Source organism: Equus caballus, chromosome 8 (assembly GCF_041296265.1).
Source record: "Equus caballus isolate H_3958 breed thoroughbred chromosome 8, TB-T2T, whole genome shotgun sequence".
NCBI lineage: Eukaryota > Metazoa > Chordata > Mammalia > Perissodactyla > Equidae > Equus > Equus caballus.
In genome coordinates this window covers 19,180,524-19,202,392 of record NC_091691.1, presented here as the reverse complement: position 1 = coordinate 19,202,392, position 21,869 = coordinate 19,180,524, and the positions used below count along the sequence as shown (strand labels likewise).

The window sequence follows — 21,869 nt, the reverse complement described above, 5'->3', positions numbered from 1 at the left end:
CTATTTGAAAAGAACATCTATTTGCCATTTGATTCCTCTCCTATGACATATATAATTGGTCACCAAGTCCTGTCAATTCCACCTCCAAAATATTACTTGAATCCATTTCTCTCCATTCCCACTGGCCCTGTCTCATTTCTCACGTCTAGACTACTCTAAGAGCCTTCACACCTGTGGTTCCTCCACACTCCACAGAGTGCACATGAGTTTTCTCTCTGAAACATAAATCTGATCATGTCTTATCCTCCTTAAAACCCTTCAGGAAGTCCCCTGTGCATACAGAATAAACTCCAGCTCCTTCACGTCATCCAGTCGGGCATCAAACATCACTTTTCAGTCTTGTCTCTCATTTATTAAAGACTAGGCATTAAATAAAAGGTAAGTTTAATAAAGGAGAATAATTTCCAAGGATGTCTAGAAATGTTGTTGCATAACTTATTAATATATTATTTATGTGATTACTTAAGTAACTGACAAAGTTCTTCATCTCAACCATACAATATTACCACCAAACTCAAACTTTTACAAAATAGCTAAACAAAGCTCTATCCATATAATGTATTAAAACCAGACTGGGGTGTTTAAAATATTTCCATTTTCAATTCCAATATTAAAATGTAAGGCGAATCACAAGGAATCTAAATCAAGTTATTTTCTAAAATGAGTGTTAATATACAGCACCAAATTTCTCACAGTTTTCTGGAAATTGTTAATAGTCAGCTCTTTGAGTTCTTAACAGTGTTTCACATCTACCATATGAGAAAGTTTGGCAACAAAATCCAAAATTACTTTAGAAGATAAACACCCACCTTAGTGAGTCCCATTCATTTTCCATCTAGAATATTCCTTGAGTTTAACATATACCACCAAAACAAGCATTCACTTTAACAGATTCATTAGAAAAGTTTCCCAACAACAAGTAAATACTTCTTCTTCAAATCAAATTTATAAAATTTACTAAAGAAGACAATTTATTAGCTTACATATGTCAAAGTATGAGTTCTCACGAGAATCATTCTACTGTTTAATTAAATGTTATGGGATCTTGCAGACAGACTCAAGAATAGCACCATCTGTCTGGGTTGCAAAGCTCAGTTTCACCATGATATTACCAAACAGCAACAAAATATCATTTTCATACATCTCTCTCTCAAGTAATTTATAGACAACTAGTGAATTTAGTCTACTGGGATCATGACACTTGATTCGATCCATATAGATGATTACACTTTGTACGTAAACCAATATACTTCGAAAAGTATTTACAGTAATTTAAACTTTAGTTAAGAACTTGTCTATCAGAAGGTAAATATTTATGGTCTTCAGAAGCTAAGATGTAGATTTAAGCCTTGGTATAAATTCTAAATGTTAAACTGCTTAAGGTTTTATATAAATCTGTAAAACTAAAAAATGTCTGTTATTTGTTTACAATAATTATCATGCAGGTAAATTTTTCTAAAATTTCTACAGCCCTACGATTATATCACTACACTTTTGATAGGATTTCAATTCCCTTTTTTTAAGGTGAAAAGTACTTAAAAAGAGAAAGAATTATAAATAAAACCATCTTTGCAATCTGAAGAACACAGAAACAAAGGTGACTGAGAAATGTCTCATTATAATCCTGAATTCAAAAACAGAAAATAATACTTGCCACTGCGATCATAACCTAAACAATTCATACAGGCACGCCTGCCACAGGCATAACATCCTCTGCCCCTCCCCAACGCTGAGTATGAAGGCAGAGTTCGATAAAGTAAAATCTTCAATACACGAGTACTATTCTCCTAACGTTCAACTGTGGAAGAAATTGCTAAAAGAAGCTGTATGGGATAATAGATGGTTTAACTAGGCAGTCTCAAATGAGTAAAACAACACTAACTGGGCAAAGGTAACAACTCGGGTCTCATAGACCAAACTTGCTAATAAAACCTGGAGATTATCTCAACAGGATACTTTTCTTTCTTTATCTCAAGGTTCTGCTTAATGATTACTTCAGTTGTGCCAAAAATGGAAATCAGGATGCTATCTGATGTTTGCTAGACAAGCACAGACAGGGCACAACTTACAATTCTACTCCCCACTTATGATAATTTGCCTTGATCCCCAGAAAGCAAAAACGCCACCCCCACTTGATCTGTCCCAACACCTAATCAATGGACCACTGTACCCACCTCCATGAAAACTGTACGAAAACAAGGTTCACTGAAGCACTAGGCTCAGAACCTGGAAGGCAGCCGTTCAAGCAGGGCAGGAATTCTTGGCACACATCTCACTGCATGAAAGCCAACGCAACCAAAAGTAAAGTTCTTCCCAGGGTTTGTGCTCATCAGTAAGACCCCCATCAGAAGGTACTAAATTGCTGACTTAAGCAACAATTAGAGCAAAGAGCAGAACTCAGATAACAAATTACAGAGAAAGAAGAGAAGACACTGACCAAAGAAGCAATCCTTAAAATAACATTTTCTAGGGTGGCTGACTAAACTGTCTCTAAAAGCAATTCCAAAGGAAAAGGACGAAGAAATATTATGGACAATGGCATTGGTATCTGATCCATCTCAAGGGGGCTTTGACAAATACTTCTCATTTGGGCAGATGTGTATCAGTTCTGGCATGACTAGCCAAAATCAGTTTTATAACTGTGAAGTGTACAACTTAAGGAGGTGACATTCGACCTTCTTAAAAAGACCATTAAAAGAAAATAAAAATAAAGATGGTTGATTGCAATAAGCACATCAAGTAAAATGCAAAACTTTTAGCTAAAATTTTTTCTAAATGTTTACTCAGGGGCCAGCCCACTGGTATAGTGGTTAAGTTCATGCGCTCTGCTTCAGTGGCCTGGGGTTCACAGGTTCGGATCCCCAGCACAGACCTACCAGCACTCATCAAGCCATGCTGTGCCAGTGTCCCACATACAAAATAGAGGAAGACTGGCACAGGTGACCCAGCAACAATCTTCCTCAAGCAAAAAGAGGGGGATCAGCAAGAGATGTTTGGCCAATCTTCCTCATAAAAGAAAAAAGTTTATTCAGTCTCAAGCTCACTATCTTTTTTTTTTAAAGATTGGCACCTGAGCTAACAACTGTTGCCAATCTTTTTTTTTTTTTTCTGCTTTATCTCCCCAAATCCCCCCAGTACATAGTTGTATATCTCAGTTGCAGGTCCTTCTAGTTGCAGCATGTGGGACACCACCTCAGCGTGGCCTGACGAGCGGCGCCATGTCCGTGCTCAGAATCTGAACCAGTGAAACCCTGGGCTGCCTCAGCAGAGCGCAGGAACTTAACCACTCGGCCACAGGGCCAGCCCCTCAAGCTCAATACCTTTAATCTTCGAATTTTAAAAGCACTCAAGCTACAACTGAGATTGTCCCCCTTCCTTCACACTTATTCATTCCTTATATATTCTCACATCTTTTATTTCTAAGAGGTATCTTACTCTTTTCCAGTGCTAACCCCATCATCTGGGTACCATCTCAAGCCAGGCTTGTTTCACCAATTTTCAACTCTTCTTATATCTTCCATCTTTCTTTCTTTCTCTCCACCATAGCTGCTCCTAAGTCCATAAACACAAATGAGGCTCTCACCTACTAAAAGATTTCCTTCAATCTACCTTTCAATCTCTTACCCTCCCCACTCCCATGTCCCTGCTTGGTTCACCATGAACCTTCTTCACCTGAAAAGTGAAGTACTCTGTACCTCTCCCCTTCAAGGTGCACCACAATTGTCTTTGAAAACTACGCTTATTCTCTCTTTATTTGTATATCAGAGAAAGCAAAATTACGCTGTCTATTTAAAGCACATATAACACAGACATTCATGACTTAAATGTCTAGGCTACATGAGAAGTAATCCTAAACCAAAACCTAATTTGTTCTCAATGCACAAAATTTAAAGAATGATGGGTTACACAGTTCAACAATTCTAGTTTGTATATCTAAGAGAGCAATCCTAGAAAGGCTTTTAAACACATTATTAAATGTAATACCATTTAACACACTTGTTTTTCCTCAACTCATCTCTCATAATAGTTTCTATATCGTCTTGGATTATCTCCCGCTTTTAGTTTCATGTCCCATCTGCTCATTTAAGATTCACGTCTGTCCAGTTTCTGAAATATTTGTCACTTTAGTCATTAGCATTTTGCGTAATATAGCACTGTTTTTTTTAAAGTTCAGAACTGAATTATTTTAGAAAACTGATTATTTTAACATCACCATTTCTTAATCTAAATTGGCCTGCCCACACTTAAAATTTTCAACCTAACAAAAATTAGATTTCAATAAATTTTTATACTGTTCTTTAAAAAGAAACCAAGAACAAAGACCACAAATTAGAAGTGCTCTCCTACATACCATTTCCGTAAATATTATCAAAGACAGACTCAGCATTGTCAACTGAGCCTCCCAAGAATGTCCTTTCCATTTCTCTCTAGCAAGCCACATGCATTATTTGAAAATGAATTACATAGGTCCTACATTTCTCAAGTAACATACAAAAAGTTAACATTTCTAAATAATAGTTTATTGGCTACCCCATCCAACCTCATCACCAATTCTTTTTCATTTCACTGGGGCTCTGAAGTCCTCATCTACCAGACAAAATAGCAAGTAGAAAGCTTGTCTCTAGTGGTGAGTGAAGGAAGAAACAGAAAGGAAGAGCTGAAGGGCAAAGAAATACAGAATCCTTTCCTGATGAAATCAGAGGACCTGCCGTTACTCTTGACGTTTTCCTAAAGGCCCATCAGCAAAGAGGAAGCAGCGGTGGACTCCTGCACCGAACCCGCTGCTCTGCCCACAGGTGTCCTTGCCTCACAGCCTCTCCCTGAGCCTCTCTCCAGGACAGCAGTCCTCTCCTGGGCCTAGAAGAGACCCCCGAGCCCGGGCCGCCCTCACCTCCACTGCCTGAAGCCAAGAAGGGTTTGCAGGGAGCGCCTGCTCTGACTGCCAGCACTCTACAGTCAGAGGAAACGTGCTGCTGACATTCTAAACAGGAACAATAAACCTAAGCTCATTCCCATAAAAATGTTGCCATAAATAGCATATGAGTTCTATAACACAAGTAATTAAGTACAATATAACATAAATAGGCTATGCATCATTTGTAGCAACAGAAGTAAGGGTAGGTTTTTATGTGAAAACAAACTTAGAAATTAACTTTTTCTAATATTTTACAATGTTGGAAACCACCTACACGTAAAATTCTACATTTGTGGATAAAAACTTAGGAGACTATTCATATTCAACATGACTAATACAAAAACTACAGATGGGGGGCCCTCCTTCTGCCAACAAAGTCTAAACAAAATTTTAAATGTTGCTGCATTATTAAATGAAAAACAGAAATTAGCTGGTAGTTGAGGATACAAACTTAGTTCAAAACATAGTAAGTGTTGTGACACGTGTGTCAGACTAAAACGTGATTTCGTCTTTAAGAAGAAAAAGATATTTATTAAGTACTAGTTCTGACATTCCCTGAGACAAATCTCAAAATGTTAATAGAACTGCTATTTAAAGTTCAAAGAGCACTCCGGAGCTGCCAAGGAATTAATAGCTTAAACTACCAAATAAGAGCCACAGTTCAATTCCCAGTCCCAGCCAGTCACAGCGCAAGATTGGCACAGTAAAATCATGCAGCGTATTAAAGACACACAACTGTGAATCATATATACAAATGAGAAAAGTAGCATCTGAAGGTAAATTTCAAGTTTTTCTTCTCAATCATGGCAACTTTATGAGGAAAGACACAAGAAGAACAATTGAATCTTCTGCTCCCCCAAAACAAGTACAAATACAACATACCTGCCATACTTAAAACAAGTAATTTTGCCATTCCAACTTCCTGGTTAATTACCTAGGGCTACTCTATAACTTTAGTTGTAATTTTCTAAGCACACACCTCTTGATCAGTTGGAATTCTTTTTTAAAAAGATTTTCTGGAATGCATCTAAAATATTACCAAGCCACAGCACGTACAGGCTAGATAATATATATTCAGAACAAAGAGCTAAACATCTAAATAAGTTCAAAGAAAAATAACATAATTATGATCAAGACCTAAATGGGCAATGAGAATTCCCTTAGGGAATAAGATGGAGAAGAGCACAGTTGTCCAGTAATTCATTCATTTAACAAATAGTTAATGAGCACCTAACTACGAAGAGAATGCGAAGATGACTTAGGCAGGGTCACTGCCCTACAGAAGCTCATATGCTTTTCAGAGGTACACAGAAGGAGGTACACAGAAGAAGCAAGAGTGACTAGTTCTGCCTGCAGGAGTCAGGGAAAGCTTCACAGAGGAGGTGACATTTGACCCACTTAAAAGATGAGTAGGATTGCGCCAGGCTTATACACACGCAAAAAAACTAGGAACTGGTTCCTGAGTTAGACAAACATATGTTTTTCCTTATTTCTCTTTAGGACATTAAAATTCAAACATGAGAATTAGCAACACAAAATGTTTTTTCACTCCAATTATACTCTTTGAATACCTTACTCATTAGCTCTCAAATTAAACCCAGAAGAATTTAATCATCGTTCCTATTTAATGAAATAACATGGAACTATATGAAGAAACTTGTGTGTGTCTTCCACAAAAAGATTCCTCAAAAGTTTATCAATGTTCTTTGGAGGGGAAAAAAAATCACAGTAGTTTTCATGCAGTTTAATACCCTTTTATTAGACACTTAATCTTTGAAATTTCCACTCAATATTATAAAAATTCTATTCACAATTATTTTACTTGAAATAATTTCCTCAAATTTAATTTTAAAATCAAATGTCTTAAATACAACCAATTAATGCAGTGATTTAATACAAACTGAAACAATTATTCAAGCAATCTAGTGAAGCTTGAAAAAAGAAAAAGTATTTACCTACAAGTTTACCTATTTCTCTTTATCTTCCCTTTTCCATTTTATAAGTTAAAGTTACAAGTTTAAACTATGCAAAATAAAGACACAAATGAAATTTTAATATAATCAACTCAGGAGGTTCCTTAACAGTAATGGAATTTCACTGTACTGGAAAAAGTACAAAATGTAGAAAGCTGTCAACCTGGGCTCTGTGCTATTTCACAGTAGCAGAAATACAGTTTTAATAAGATTCTACCACAATTCATGTAGAACGAAAAATTAAACATTCAGAAATACACAGAGTATGGAGATGCCAATGACATAACATTTTTCCCTGGACACAATTAATTCTCCTAATTCTCACCTAGAAAGACAGAAAAAAGAAGTCATCTTTCTTCTTTTTTTTCAGACTAGAATCCAAATGTATTCTACAAAATATTTTATTAGCTTAAAAAAGGAAAACAACTCTATTCCAACAAACACGCTAATATAAATGCAAGTGAAACAGGGGTTCCCAAAAGACTATGACAGCCAAATTAATGAGGATAGAATCTAATCTACACTACAGATGATTTTAAAAATTAAACAAGAAAACAATGTAGTTGAGTAGGGGAAATGTCTCTGAAATAAACAAACACCAATCACAACATTTTAAAAGAATTTAACACTATGTTTATATCAACTAAAGCAAAGATAGAAAACTAAGCTGATGTACAAGTGACCTCATACTAAACAAAAATTGGACGAGCACACATATTTCATTCATGCAAATAAGTCTGAGTTTACAATTCCTCGTTTATGTTAATATTTACCAAGATTAATGGAAAATCATCTCCCCTATGTAATGAAGTGAATTCCCCCAACAGAACAAAGCTAACACCTTCAAATCTTTCAAATAAACAATGAAAGCATATACTATAAAAGGAAATTATCTGAATGGGATCAGAAAAAAGTTAAGTAATTCAAGAAGGAAAAAAGTCCTAAATTCCAAGAACACATTACAAATATTGATTCCATTAATTCCAAAACTCTAAGTCAGTCCTTTGAAACAAACATGCATGTGTGTGCGTGTGTGTGAATTTTTTTTTAACTACACCACACAGCATATTTTTAGGCTACCTAATTACCTCACTTTGCAATGCATTAAATGTCATTTCTCAAAATAGGAATGTTTATAAAATGACAAAAAAGAAATTCTGGCGGCCAACACTATACAACACACAGTTTGTAAAGCGGTATTGTCCATTTTAAACAAATGACACTGGTAGCAACGTTGCAGAAATCCGTCTTCTTGGTTTATAATAAATTGTTGCAATGCACAGTTCAGTAATAACAATACCTAATATTCAACCTTATTACTAATTCTCATAAACTCTGCCTAATCTCTCTCACTGGCTAGCTTCTGTGAAATAAATGTATCACCCACTTTATACAAATCAGTACCTTCTACTACTAGTTTAAAGGAGGGCAACATTATTTTCTTCCACCAAATAAGTTATTTCAGAAAAATATCTAGTCTATCTTTGAATCAAACTTTGAGAGACAGCTGAATTAATTGTTCATAAAAAACATCCAGATAAACAATCTTACTACTATTTACATTGAGTTTCATCTCAATTTTAAATAATTTGACAAACATAACTATAGATGTACTTATCTTTTGCAAATGGTCATCATAATTTATGGCATACAGCACAAACTGGTGACAGACTATCCTCTTTATTAATCTCAAGAGTAGAGGAGATTTCTGAAAGTGTTTGATGAACACAATTAACTCACAATCAACCAAGCTAAATTAGCCAGTGAACGAAAAAGATAAATCCATTTTTCCTTACCTAGTTAATATAATCCACTATATTAGTTAGTATATATATACTATAATTTAACGTTATTTAAAGGAATGCCTAAAGAGATTTTTTTCCCCAAATAAATACCTAACACAATCATGAGAAAAATGACCAAAGATTCCACAGAAAGTGCTAAGTTATACAAGCACCTCACATAAACTCAATAAACACTTACTGTCCTTAAGGCACCCTTCATTCTCACAAAGAAGAAACAGACCCAACCTAACTTCCTCTCAGTGAGCACTTCAAGCACTAACACAGCAACGTACTCTGCAGCATACAAGTCTAAGGTACGTTATTTTCTCTCGAAAATTATGAACTCATCGCACATACAAATGGCTCTTTAAAACGGTCCCGTAAACTGCTACACTATGCCTTAAATTGCTGTCTATTATGTACTTAAAAATATTTACTGGCAATTGGAGGTTAATATGGCAACTATTACCGGGTGGCAATTATTGCTATTAAAAATATATAAATACTCTAACACCATGTGCTACAAACAACATGCTAAACAGAAAACATACATTAGCAAAGTATAAATATTTTCATTAAAGAAAATGAACCATCATAAAAAAAAGATGCTTTAAGTGTAAATACTAAAATTGGAAACTGAGATGAAAAAATACCCTGTGTCTGTATTTTGGCGCTGGTGAAGATTAGTGAAATCACTCCCTTTTCCTCATTTTCAATTGGAAGTCCTCCCCATTTGGTTCTAGCTCAAAAGAATAGATGTCAAAGTTTCTACATTTACAACTATGTTCCTTCTCTACAAAAAATAAATTTCTTAAAAAAAAACAAAAGCAGGTCATCAAGAGATTACCTTAAAACCTTCAAATATAGAATTCATAGTCCTTAATAGAAATTATGTATTAAAGTGCACGTGTGTTTCAATTCGGGGAGGAAGAATCTGATCTTATCACCCAATCACCCCATAGTTAGGATGATTCTAACAAATAAAACAACAGGAACGTGGAGCATACATACTTAACATTCAGATCACCTCACGTCAAAGAGTATATACCTAAATCTAGCTGAAGGACACAAAATCGGTTTTCTCCATATCATTTCAATAGAGAAACAAAACTAAAGATATACGTACATCTGGAACTTATAATACGTCTTCCCACAAGGGTAAGTTGAATACCAGAGGGTACACTGTTATACTTTTCAAAAGGGCAGATTTAACACAATTAACTGAATTATAACTGAGTGAATCTATAACAAGAGTCTCCCAGAAATGTGATAGACAGCATGAGAAAACAGTTCTCAGTCACAAACGCACAGCCAGGCATGCATTTAATACAGTAGCTACAAATAATCTCACAACAGTAAGAACCAGAAACATACAATGACCCGTATCATATATACACAATGGCATTTTTCACATGGTAGGAAAGGGAGGCGGGGTTGAGAGAGAATTTAGGAAATCTGAGGCCATGAGGTAGAATATCAGAAAGCAAAGTAAGTAAAAGACTAACAAAAACCTTAAGGCACCTGATTGCACAATCAAGTTTCGCCAAGCCATAATGAACACCTAAAGGTACTGGAAAGCGGGTGGGTCATTAACGTGGTACAGAACTCTAATCTCAAGTTTATATTTCAATCCACATTAATATGAGTATCTAGGTAAATTCTCTATAAACAATACTTTTCTCTGCTCAAAAATACTGCAGGCCAAAAGAATACATACATGTTATTAAGCACACATGCTTTACTGTGAACAGGTGATGATTTTATCTCCTTCAGAATTAACTATACTATACAATGGACTTCAAGCAACATATTTTTAATATTCTCGCTGCTAATATCTAATGTTCAAAAAAAATTCAATTTGGAATGAGAAAAACTTACATCAGCAGCTTTTTAACTGATTTGTAATTTAAAAAATAGCACCTTATCCACTCTCTACAAAAGAATGTAGACATTCTATAGTCCTTTAAAAAAAAAATCAAAGCATGCATTTCCGCAGTTCTGCATTTCAAAGTTGCTACCTAAACAGTAATTCTGTTTAAAAAAAAAAAAAGTATATTCAAAAATCAATTCCTAGTTTAAAGAGCTTTAAGAGAAAATACCCGAAGTACAAACCTTTAGTCAGTCATAAAGCAGAGAATCCTCTCCCACAAAATTTTCTCCAAAAGAACCTCGAGCATCTTATCTCTATAACATTATCACCCTTACTTAAGGTTTAAAAAAAATAAAAGATAAAAGAAATGATATGCCTTAAAGACTGGCTACACATATAATAAGACTTTCATTTGTCTACAAAATCTACTGTATATAAATTAGCCACATACACCCAAGCCATTACCAGCCAGCATGATGTATGGTAATCTGGGGGATCTCTCCTCACTAATATAAGTCTACTTGGTTATTTTAATTACCTGTTAAAGTGTCAATGTGGTCACCAGCCGCCAAACAAAAACCATTTTAAATACCCCTTAATCAATATGTTTGCTAATCTATGAAAGTCCCTGAATCTGAGTGATACTAAACGATAGACTGAGGGGGAGAAAAGAGGAGGCAAAATGAGTTTTATTCACATATACCAAAAGACCAAGAGAAAACTATGATCATACTGAGAGGAAGAATCGCAACTCGCAATTGAATTTTAAGATTAAATATCTGAATAAAAATGTTGGAAGAGAAAAAAAATTGACCTGATCTTACTACAGTGAAAGCACGGATACTATTGTCGCTGGGTCTTTGTAGGTAAAAATCGCATGTTTTGATCTTTTTTATCTGTATAATGAGACATTTAATAAAAAAACACTTCTATTTGAAAAGTTGGCAAGAATCTGTATTTCTCCACTAGTCTCAAAGAAAAAAGCATCTATGCTACCCATAATTAAATGTAACTAATTACAATCTGAACACTAAATTATTTATCCAGTGTAAACAAGGATTAAGAGGAAATAATGCTCCCATCTACAGCAGAGGTTACAGAAAACAATTTCCAAAATGCACGCCCTCCAAAAGGCAGTCCCCCCAGAAAGGGTACACAAGTTGAAATAAGTTGCTTTTTTTAAGGCTACATTAAACAAACCGTTCAGCCAATTTTCCAATTATATTCTACGCTTGAAACATAATTGCCTTACATCTGTTTACAAATCTTTGCTCAATATTTAAACAAATTCGTAGTCTCCCGGGCACATAGCTATACATACAGTAACTCATGCACAAAGCACATATTTAAAGACCACGCACCGCAATTATTAGCCTAAACGCCAGGTTTAACAACGTGAATGTTTTCAGAGCTAGGTAACACGACCCAATAAAAAGCAAAGATGGCATTTACCACCAAATGTCACTGCCACCGCCAGGAACGAGTCGCTGGAGCCCTATGCATTTTTAATTTCGATGAATCTAGACGCCGTCGTCGGGTGCCAGGCTTCCAGGAGAACAATTGACACCCTAACTGCTTCGAGATTAAGGCAGACGGTTCAAACCCGAAGGAAAAGTTGTCAATTATCAGAGAGCGCGCGCGCGCGAGGGGAAGGCAGATAAAAGCGATGTTATCCAAGCTCCCAGCTTGTTGCTTTTGTGTGTGTGTGTGGATTCGTTGTTAGGATAGGGAAAACAGTTTTTAAAAGACACAGGAGGAGAGAAAGAAGAAACAGCTTTCTCCACCTTCCGTCGGCTCGGCGCAATGGCTCTCCGGCGGAGTGAGCCCGAGAGGCGGGCGGCTGCCGGTGTTTACACCCGCGGGGGCTTCGGTGCCAGGGTCCTCTACTGACACCATCGCGTTCCATCAACTGTTTGCGGGCGAAACTGCAGGTGTCATGATGGAATTTAAAAAAAAAAAAAATTCAAAAGCGGGACGGCGGGCGGGCGATCCCACAGTGGGGAGGAAAGGCTGCTTATCGCAGGCGCGGGCAGCCCCAGGCAAAAGCCTTCCACGTTTGGGGGGGGGGAAAAAGGGGGGAGCGGGGAGGGGAGGGGGGTGTGATGGCAACAGAGGGTGGGCGTTCGGAGTGCGACCCGGAATCCGCAGCTCTGAGACTCGCACATGCAAATTCCACGCCGAGCGCCGCGCTCACAAACGATTTTTAAAGAGCCAAATAAACACTGGACGGGGTCCAAGGCGAGGGGGCGCCGATCCAAGCGGGGGAGCCGCGGCGGGGCGCACGGCGGGGAGAGGCGAGGGAGGGGCGAAGTCCCGCGGCGGGAGGAGAAAGTTGGTCGGCGGCGGAGGTCGGGCGCCCCCAACCCCCCCCCGGCCGGCCCCCTCCCCGCCGCCCGGCGACTCACCAGCGAGAAGAGGTTGGAGTGACAATCCTCCAGGCTCGCCCCGTTCGCCACCCAGTTCGCTGCCGCAGTCATGATCCTCCGCGAGCCCGGCCGCCAGAGCGGGGCATGTCGGAGCGAGGCGTCCGAGGCGAGGCCGGGCCGGGCGGCGGCGCCTCGCCGGGGAGCGCGGGCCGCCGCCGCCGCCGCTGCCGCCGCCGCTACCGCCGCCGCCGCCGGGGGAGGGCGCGCGGGCCGGCGGGCGGGCGCGAGGCGCCGCGGCGACGCCGCGCCGGGGGCGGCGGGCCCGGGCCGGCGGGGGGGTCCGCGGCGGCCGCTCGGCTCCTTCCTGCTCGGCCGGCGGCGGCGGCGGCGGCGGCGGCTCCCGCGGCTCCGGCGGCGGCGGGGGGCGCTGTCCGCGCGGCCCGGCGCCCTCCCCGCCTCTCAGGGCCGCCGCTGCCTCCCCGGCTGGCGCTGCGGGCCGGCCGCCGCCTCCGCCTTCCCTGTTCCGCCGCCGCCGCCGCCGCCTTGTTTATCTCCAGCCACCGACTCCCCCTCGGCCCCCGCCGGCGCGTGAGGGGAGGCGAGCCCCGGAGCCGCCGCCGCCGCCGCCTCGGAGCCGCCGCCGCCGCGGAGCGCGAACTCGCGAAGGGGGGGGTGCGGACGAAGCCAGCGGGCGACCCCGGCAGCCGAGCGACGTCCCCTCCTTCCTCTTCCTCCCCCACCCCCCCCTCCTCCCCAGTCAGCCTCGCTTCTCCTCCCTCCCCGGGCTCGCTCGCTCTGACAGCAATGGCGGCCGCCGACCGCGGCTCCGCCCGCCATTGGCTGGTGGCGCGTCACGTGACGGGCGCCGGCCGCGCGGGGGGGCGGGGGCGGGGGAGGGGCCGGGAGCGGCGGCGGCTGCGGCGGCGGCGGCTCGCGGGCGGCGCTGCTGAGCCGAGCGCGGCCGTCTTCTTGGCCCGAAGAGGGAGGGAGACGGGGAGGGAGAGAAAGAAGTGCGGGCGGCGGCCGGCCGGCCCGGCTGCGCGGCCGTGGACTGCCCTCGTGGGCGCCGCGCCCCGCCCCCTGGGGTGCACGGATCCCGGCGGGGAGCATCCCGGGGATGCCCGCGGCCGAGGGCTCGGCGTCCCCTCGGGTGCCCGACCGCCCAGGCTGGCCGGCCGGGCGGGGGCTCGCCGCGGGCCGGGCCGCAGGTCCAAGCGCTCCCGGGAGTGTCGCGTCGAGGTCGCCCTCCGACGTCCGCCTTCTGCAGATGGGAAAACTGAAGCACAAAGAGATTAAGGCAAAAAGAGATTAAGTCACTTGTCCGAGGTCGCACAGCTGGGAACTGGAGGGGGCAGGATTCGAACCCCTGCACTCAGGCACAGGAGAGCCAAGCTCTTGCACTAGGCTTTATAAGCCTCGTCCAGGGATATTCTGGGCTGCCACTTAGTGAGCGCTTACTGTGTGCCAGGCACTATGCGCTGAATACAGAAGTGCCTTTTAAGGCCTTATTCCTAGGCGCTGTGTGCAAGCGTTCATTCATTCATTCATTGCGTCAATGTCTCCTGATCTCTTGCCATGTCCCTGAATCTGCTATAACTGCCAGGCGCTGTACTAGGCTGTGTTGGGAGCACACCCTCCCTCTTGGCTACATGCACTCAATAACCCAACATTTCCTGAGAGCATATGGCCTGGGAGTCCAGAGGAGTGCCAGTAACAGGAGGTGCTCTCCCAGCCCTCGAGGCATTTGCTCCTGGCAAAGGTGGGGAGGGGAGAACAACTTCTTCACTAACAAGCCCCCAACACGGAAAAGCCAGCTGTTTCAGGTGGTTTGGAGTAAAAGAGAGGAAGAGTAGCAAACAGGGGAAAGATGGAGTGTAATAAAAGGAGAGAAATCTTAGACGTGTGAATGGAGCTTTGGAACTACCACAAGTAACTGCTAAAGAGAAACCCATGAGCAGCATATTACGTGAAGTAGTATCATGGCTGATGCTATGTTATAATCCACTGATACTGTGTTATAATGAATGTATATACAAAACACTTTATCAACATGCGTGGTGTTACTTGGTCCTGAGCAATCAGTCGGTTCAGATGGTCCATCACGTCCAGGTATATTTACTTCCCAGGAGGCCTTCATCCTACACCCCTGGTCACCAAATTCTCATTCTTCAGCAAATTTAGGCTTAACTTTTTAAAAAGTCTCCCAGAGCAAGCCGACAGAAAAATGAGGAAAGGATACGGACAGTTCGGAGAATAGGAAAGACATAGTTTTTAAATATGTAAAAAGACGCTCAACTTCGCTCGTTGCTATGGACTGAATGTTTGTGTCCCCTTAAAATTCCTACATTGAAACCCTAACCCCTAGTGTGATGGTATTCAGAGATGGGGCCTTTGGCAGGTAATTAGATGGGGAGGGTGGAGACCTCCTGATGAGATTAGTGCTCTTATAAGAGGAGACATGAGAGAGAATGCTTTCTCTCTCTCCCTCTCCCCCTCTCCCCCTCGCTCCCTCTCCCTCCCCCATATGGACACATAACCAGCAAGAGGGCACTTACCAGGAACCAAATTAGCCAGCACCTTGATCTTGTACTTCCCAACCTCCAGAACTGTAAGAAAGAAATTTCTGTTGTTCCTCCTAAGCCACCCAGTCTATGGTAATTTGTTATAACAGCCCAAGCAGACTGAGACATTCATTATAAGGAAAACAGAAATTAAAACTATAATAAGTATTGGCAATATTTGAAAAGCTTAGGCAAATGTGGAGGGAAACAGAACTCTTAAAAACTGTCAGTGGGAGTATACATCAGCACTGGGTGTCACTTTGGAGAACGTCAAAATTTATAATGCACGTACACTTTGACCCAGCAATTTTACTTCTAGAAGTTTATCCTTCATAGATACTTGTACAGATGTATAAAGACCCGTAGTGCAAGGACATGAATTATAGTACTGTTTGCAGCGCAAAAACTGGAAGCAACCTACTTGTCCATCAGTTGGGGAGTAGTTAACAATATAATTTAATCCTGTGTAGCCATTAAAAATAATGAGTTAGCAGTATGTGTACTAAAACAAAATAATCTCAAAAATAGCTTATTAATTGAGTATCCCTGGAAGGTTACACGAGACACTAGTAACATCAGTGGCCTCTGGGGATGGGGAGTCAGGGTGGAGAGAAGAATTACTTCTCACTGTGCTGTTCGCATTTTTTCTTTCTTTTTACCAAATATGTATGTTACCTGCTCAATGCACTGTTATAAACAACACAAATCAATCAATCAATAAAATTGAAAATAGAACAATCAATCAAATGGCACCATAAAAGGAAATTAAAAAGCAAATAAACAACACAAGACAAAAGAAAAAAACCTTATCCAAGGAGATTTCCTTGCCTGTCAAAGCCAAGGCCCCAGAGTGAAAGAGAAAAGGCTAGAAGCACAGTGTGCAATTGCCCTGGCAACATGAGAACAGAAGGAGAACCCAGGGGAACCAGGTTCTAGTCTCAGATGTGCCACTGAGCAGCCCTGTTGTCTCAGACAAGCCCTCAACCTCTTTGGGCCTCAGTTTCCTCATGTGGGTAGCAGGCAGCCCGGGTGATCCTTCAAGTCATTTCTAGCAACGAAACTCTGACTGTCGGCACCGTTGAGAGGCCTGATAAAGATCTGCAGAGTTCTTACTCAACAGAGAAAGCAATGGGAGTTGATGGAAAGCCTCAGGAGATAAGATGAAAAGAAAACACAACAAAAACCATCAACTGACTACTGGGAAACAGCAAAACACCAGGCACTCAGACTTCTGAGTCCGGTTCCCTATGTGGGGGGCTCATCAGAAGCATCCTTGTGACTTAGTTTCCCCATTTATGAGAATGCCTGCTGCCCAGGCAGGAAACAGACATTCCACTCTGCACAAGTCTCAGGTCTTATTCTGAGAATGACAGGTTAGTTCCCTTTCATGGTTACCAAATGTAATGGCAGAGAGAAAATGGAAGCAAAACTATGGCCAGAGGAGGAACCACTTATTCGAGAGACCACAGGAAACCGCCACAGCTGCAGGGTGGGAGCATTTTGCAGGAGTTAAGACTGTTGCTTCAGAATAAGACGCACCTGGCTTCGGATCCCTGCTCTGTTGTGCACTAGCTGTGCAGCCTTGAGCAGGTCATTTAACCCCTGCAACCCCCATTTCTTCCTGTGCATTGACCGCCCAGGATGATAACACAGAGAAAGTTCTTAGCACAGTGCCTGGCCCCATAGACAGTGATCAATAAATTGTAACAATCCCAGACACCAGTCCCTCCTCATACAATGGCAAAGGACACCCAGTCACATCATTTGCAGGCTTTTCCCCTTTAACCTAAGCTTTACTGGATTTATTTTATTATAAACAACAAAAGTAACAAAATGTTAGCCAGAGCAGGTCAAACAACATGGGAGTATACCAAGAAAAAGGGAATCCTGTTCTCTCTACCCCGCTGAGATAACCAAAGTCAACAACTTGTGATGAATCCTTACTCTCCTTCCTCCACACTCACGCCAAATAATACAACTTGAAGACACATTTCTAAGGTATTTTTTTTTCACTTTTTACAAAAATGGGATCATGTCACATATATTGCTTTGCAATCTGCTTTTCTCACTTAACGATTTATCACAAATATACCTCTAGGCCTATATATCTAGATCTAGCTCATTCTTTTATTAGTTGTATGATGTTTCCTAGAATACCTGTGCCATAATTTATCCAATTATTCCCCTATTCCTGAACATTCAGGTGGTTTCCAGGTTTTTTTCCTACTCTAAATAAGAGTGCAGTAAATATCCTTATCCATATATCCTTAGGTACTAACACTTTTATTTCCGTAGAATAAAGACCCCAAAATAGGATTGCTTTTTTATTGTTAATAAATGTGTATTTTTATTGTGAATAAATACAGCCGGAAGACTATCCCCAAAGGTTGTAGCAATTCATACCCCGTCAGGCAACAGGGGAACAGTGTCCACTTCCTCAACCACCTTGCCAGCGTGTGGATGTTGCCAATCTTTTTCAATTTTTGCCAACCTGTTGGTGAAAAACGGTATCATTGTTGTGTGAATTTGCTTTCCCTGAATTCTAGCGAGATCCATCTTCTCTTAGGTGTCTTGACCATTTGCATTTCCTCTTGCATTCCTCTTCCCCTCCTCAAGGCAGCAGCTTAGGATGAATGAGACCTAACTGCAGTTCCAATGAGACCTGTAAGGGGCCTGGCACAAGGACAAACACTGGTCTTCAGTCACGGTCACCTGGTGTGGACAGACACTTCATTCCATAATTCCTTAAAGAGTTTTCTGGATGATTCCATGCAGCAGGCTTAGCCTCATTCCTTCGCTTTCATAATTCAATTTCTAAGTTGAAGTTTTAAGTTCCCTCTGAGAGAATGGTCTTATACCAATCAAGCTGCACAGCCTTGAGCAATAATAGCTTTGCTCATAACCACCAAGGATTTCCTAATTGTTCCAGCCTCTCCCCTGAGACAGTGCAGAGGGTGCAGTAAAAACAATGGCAGTTGTCGCTGGCTTGGAGCACAGCTTGAGGTCTGGGTAAGGACAAGAACTTCAGAATTGGACAAAACCTGGTCCAAATCCCAGCTCTGCCACTTATCCTCTTGACCACTTGGGCTGTCACTTAACCTCTCTGTGCCTCAGTTTCCTCATCCCTAAAGCAGGATCATGCTTGTGTGACTTAGAGCTATTGTGAGCATTCAGTGAGTTATTGCACGCTCGGCACTCACCCGCCTGACGCATAGGAGGTGTTCCGTCTATGTCAGCATCTACTATTAAGACCTAGAGTTCCTTTTTATAAAATGTAGGAGACTGAACTCTAAGAAACACCACCAAAGAGAGAATTTAAGCAATGATTTGCGTTGTTAAAAATTCCAACGAGCCTTAAATTAGCTATATTCAGTGGCATTTTTACGGACACCTTTGCACACGTAAGAAGGACTCTTGCTTCGGGTAACTCTGATTTTAGAATGAATTTAGCAGCCCACAATGAATTGCTTTCAAATAGCCAAAAATAAAGAAGTATGAATGATGTCCCCTGATATTTTTCTTCAACTACACTGCTGCTTGACCAAAGACAGGTGACTCTACTCATCATTTTTCAGCCTCCGCTAAGTTTCCATATGGCAGCCAAGGGCCACAGCAGGTGGTGAAAGGTACCACATGAAACTGACTTCTGTTTCCTCTGGATGGACACCCCCCCCCCCGAAACCTGAACAGCCTCGATGTGCAACAGCCAACTTGGGCTTGAGGGTGAACAAAACCCTTTCTAAGAGAACAGCGTGTTCACGGGGTGCATTCTCTAAGCCTTCCTCTCCAGGGGTGTGTAAGTGTGCATGCGATGCTCATGAAAGGAACGGCCTGCTCAGGTGGCCCAGAGCCAGGCGGTGCTCTAGAAGAGAGGATGCCAACTTCTCTGGCAATTCTGCCAGCACATCTCGCCCTTTCTGTTCTCCGTGCTCCAGGCTGGACCCGAGCGTCCAGTCGTTTTGTAAGGAAGACAAATGTCTTTTCATCAGTGGCCTAAATCAGAGACATCAGCTGAGGTCTGGCTAGGTGAGAAGGCATCTGATCTGGCCACCCCACCGGTGTGAAACTGCTTTTGAGAACTGACATCCAGGTCCTGGCATGTCAGACAAAGGCCACCATCCGCCAGGGACCATGCCCTGTCCCTCCAAACTGTCTGGCACTTTAAGTCTCAAGCCTGAGAAGACACTTTTCTGCTCCCAAGAACAGGTGTGCTGTCTCTCAGCTGGCTGGTCCCTGCCCCGGGGCCAGATCTTGCTTTCTGCAACAGATCATTTTATTTAAAAGCAACCCTTGAAAAGAGCACAGTCCTCGCTCAGGCAACAATTTGGAGGCAATTAAAAAAACACCACGCGTGAAACTTAAGTCATCCGTTTGTCTTCCCTTGGCCCCAGTGATGGGTTCGTTGGGTTTCTCCAGTCTCCTGGGTTACGTGTTCTCAGCAAGGATGAGGCCAGAAACTCATCTCTCCCGCCTGAGTCTCAGTTTTTCCTTTTTAAAATGGGCTGCCAACCTCTCAGGATGCTGGTGAGTTATAATCGATTGGTTTTTTAAATTGCGTACACAATTTCTCCATTTTCAAATGTGCTGACTGCAACAGTCTGCTGTGGATAGAGACAGAGTACATCTAGAGAGACTCTGTTGCTGCTGTCGGTACAGATCGCTTCCCCAAGGAAATAAATTACATTTCTTTCTCTATATATTGTTTACTTTATAGTCTCTTGATCTTACTTTGCTGACTTCTGGTTGTGGATTTTTCGGTAGCTTGGCTCCCACTTAATCACAACAGCTTCTGTAAATGTTAGCGAGTTGTGTTATGGGGATTTGCTACCAGCATTTCACAACAGTTACTGAACATCCAAGCCCCTTCTTCAGTCTACGAAAAATACCTCGGTAAATAGTCTCCTCTCTTAAAAGAATAATAGACCCTTAAAATGATTTTCCAGCAAGCAGACTTTATTTCATGTTAACCATGCAGTAACTCAAAGCACATTTTGCATTGTTCTCTATTTGTGGTTTTATGAAGAGGTCACTGTTTATGCAGCATGTGCACCCCAACAAGCCTGTTCTTTATAATCTCATCAGTCACTTCGCAAAATCTCAACAGAAGAAAGGCTTTCTTCTCCCATCTCCTAGCAGAGCTGCGTGGTGCAACCTGGAGGGGACCAGACAAGACATCCCCGCAACCACATACCCAGTTAAACCTCTGCTTACCATACCATCTTTTCAGAAGGGGCTGCTGTCTGAGTGTACTTATTGAGTTCATTTAATGCCAGGCATCTAATCGTCACAATGATCTTATGAGGTAAGTGCTATCCCAGTCCCCATCTTACAGATGAAACAACTGAGGCCCAGAGAGGTGAAGTGACTTTCCTGAAGTCACACAGCTTGGATGCTCAAGGCAGGATTTGAGCCTCGGCCACTACTGCCTCCTGTACTAAGATGAGGCTAGAGAGCTCCCACATACTTCAGACACCCCCTGCCCCTTGTTCTGAGATTCCTGTCATCTTCATGGGCCAAGTGTTCCTCCCCAGAAATGTTCCATGGGGATTTGGAGCAATACAGCTCAGCCACTTACCAGCCATCTGTTCTTGGATAAGTGGCCTCACCCCTCTGAGCCTCAGTCTTCTCATCCATAATGTGGGTACAATTATACTGGCCTCACAGGGAAGTTGGTGATAATAATAACAAGCAGGGGCATATTTATTGAGCTCTTCCCATGTGCCAGACACAGGGCCTGGTACTTTACACCATGATCTTATTTAATCCTCCCAAACACCCTATGAGGGAGATGCTATTATTATCCCATTTTGCAGATGGAGAAAGTGAGGGATGAAATGGAAATATCCAGAATGTGCCACCACCCAAGCCCGAGCCACTGTCTTTCTGTGGCTTTCACTCCCTCTGTCCCAGCCTCGCTTTATTCTCTTTTCTACACAGCGGTCAGAAGAATCCTCTGCAAACCTAGGTCAGACCATACCACACCTCTGCTCTGGACCCTTCCATGGCTCCCATCTCCTTCCAAGTAAAAGCCTAACGCTCCACCCCAGCCTGCAGGGCCCTGTGTGACCTGGCCTTTGCTCTCTTGCCAGTGTCCCCCGTGCACACTTGCTGCAGGCCCAGGACCTTCCTGTGCCTCTTCTCACACACCCAGCCTCAGGGCCCCTGGGTCAGAGGTCCCCACATTGGAAAGGTCCTCTCAGACCACTGCACCTTAAACGTTATGCCCCTATCGCTCCGTCTGGCACCACTCACTCTGTTTAATTTTCCCTTAGCATCTAAAATCGCCTGACATATGTTTGTTTTCGTGTATTTTTGCCTGTGTCCCTCTCCCCGTATTAGAATATAAGCCCCATGAGGACAGAGTTGGATTCTTTTTTCCCTATTTGTTCACTACAGCATC

The 21,869-nt window shown here is 42.4% G+C and overlaps 1 protein-coding gene across 3 annotated transcripts in view; it reads right to left on the bottom strand.

The window, feature by feature from the left end:
- MED13L (mediator complex subunit 13L) overlaps positions 1-13,708 on the bottom strand; it is a 282,905-nt gene extending 269,197 nt beyond the window's left edge. The window contains exons 1-2 of one of the 3 annotated variants that reach the window (XM_070275415.1): positions 13,671-13,708; positions 12,948-13,099 (exon numbers count right to left, since the gene is read on the bottom strand). In XM_070275415.1, the coding sequence (XP_070131516.1) occupies positions 12,948-13,019 (72 nt within the window). In that variant the 5' untranslated portion in view covers positions 13,020-13,099; positions 13,671-13,708. Of the gene's footprint in view, positions 1-12,947; positions 13,161-13,670 lie in introns of those variants that run through there. The other 2 variants (XM_023647096.2, XM_023647097.2) reach the window with 2 other exon arrangements.
- Positions 13,709-21,869: the final 8,161 nt, after the last annotated feature.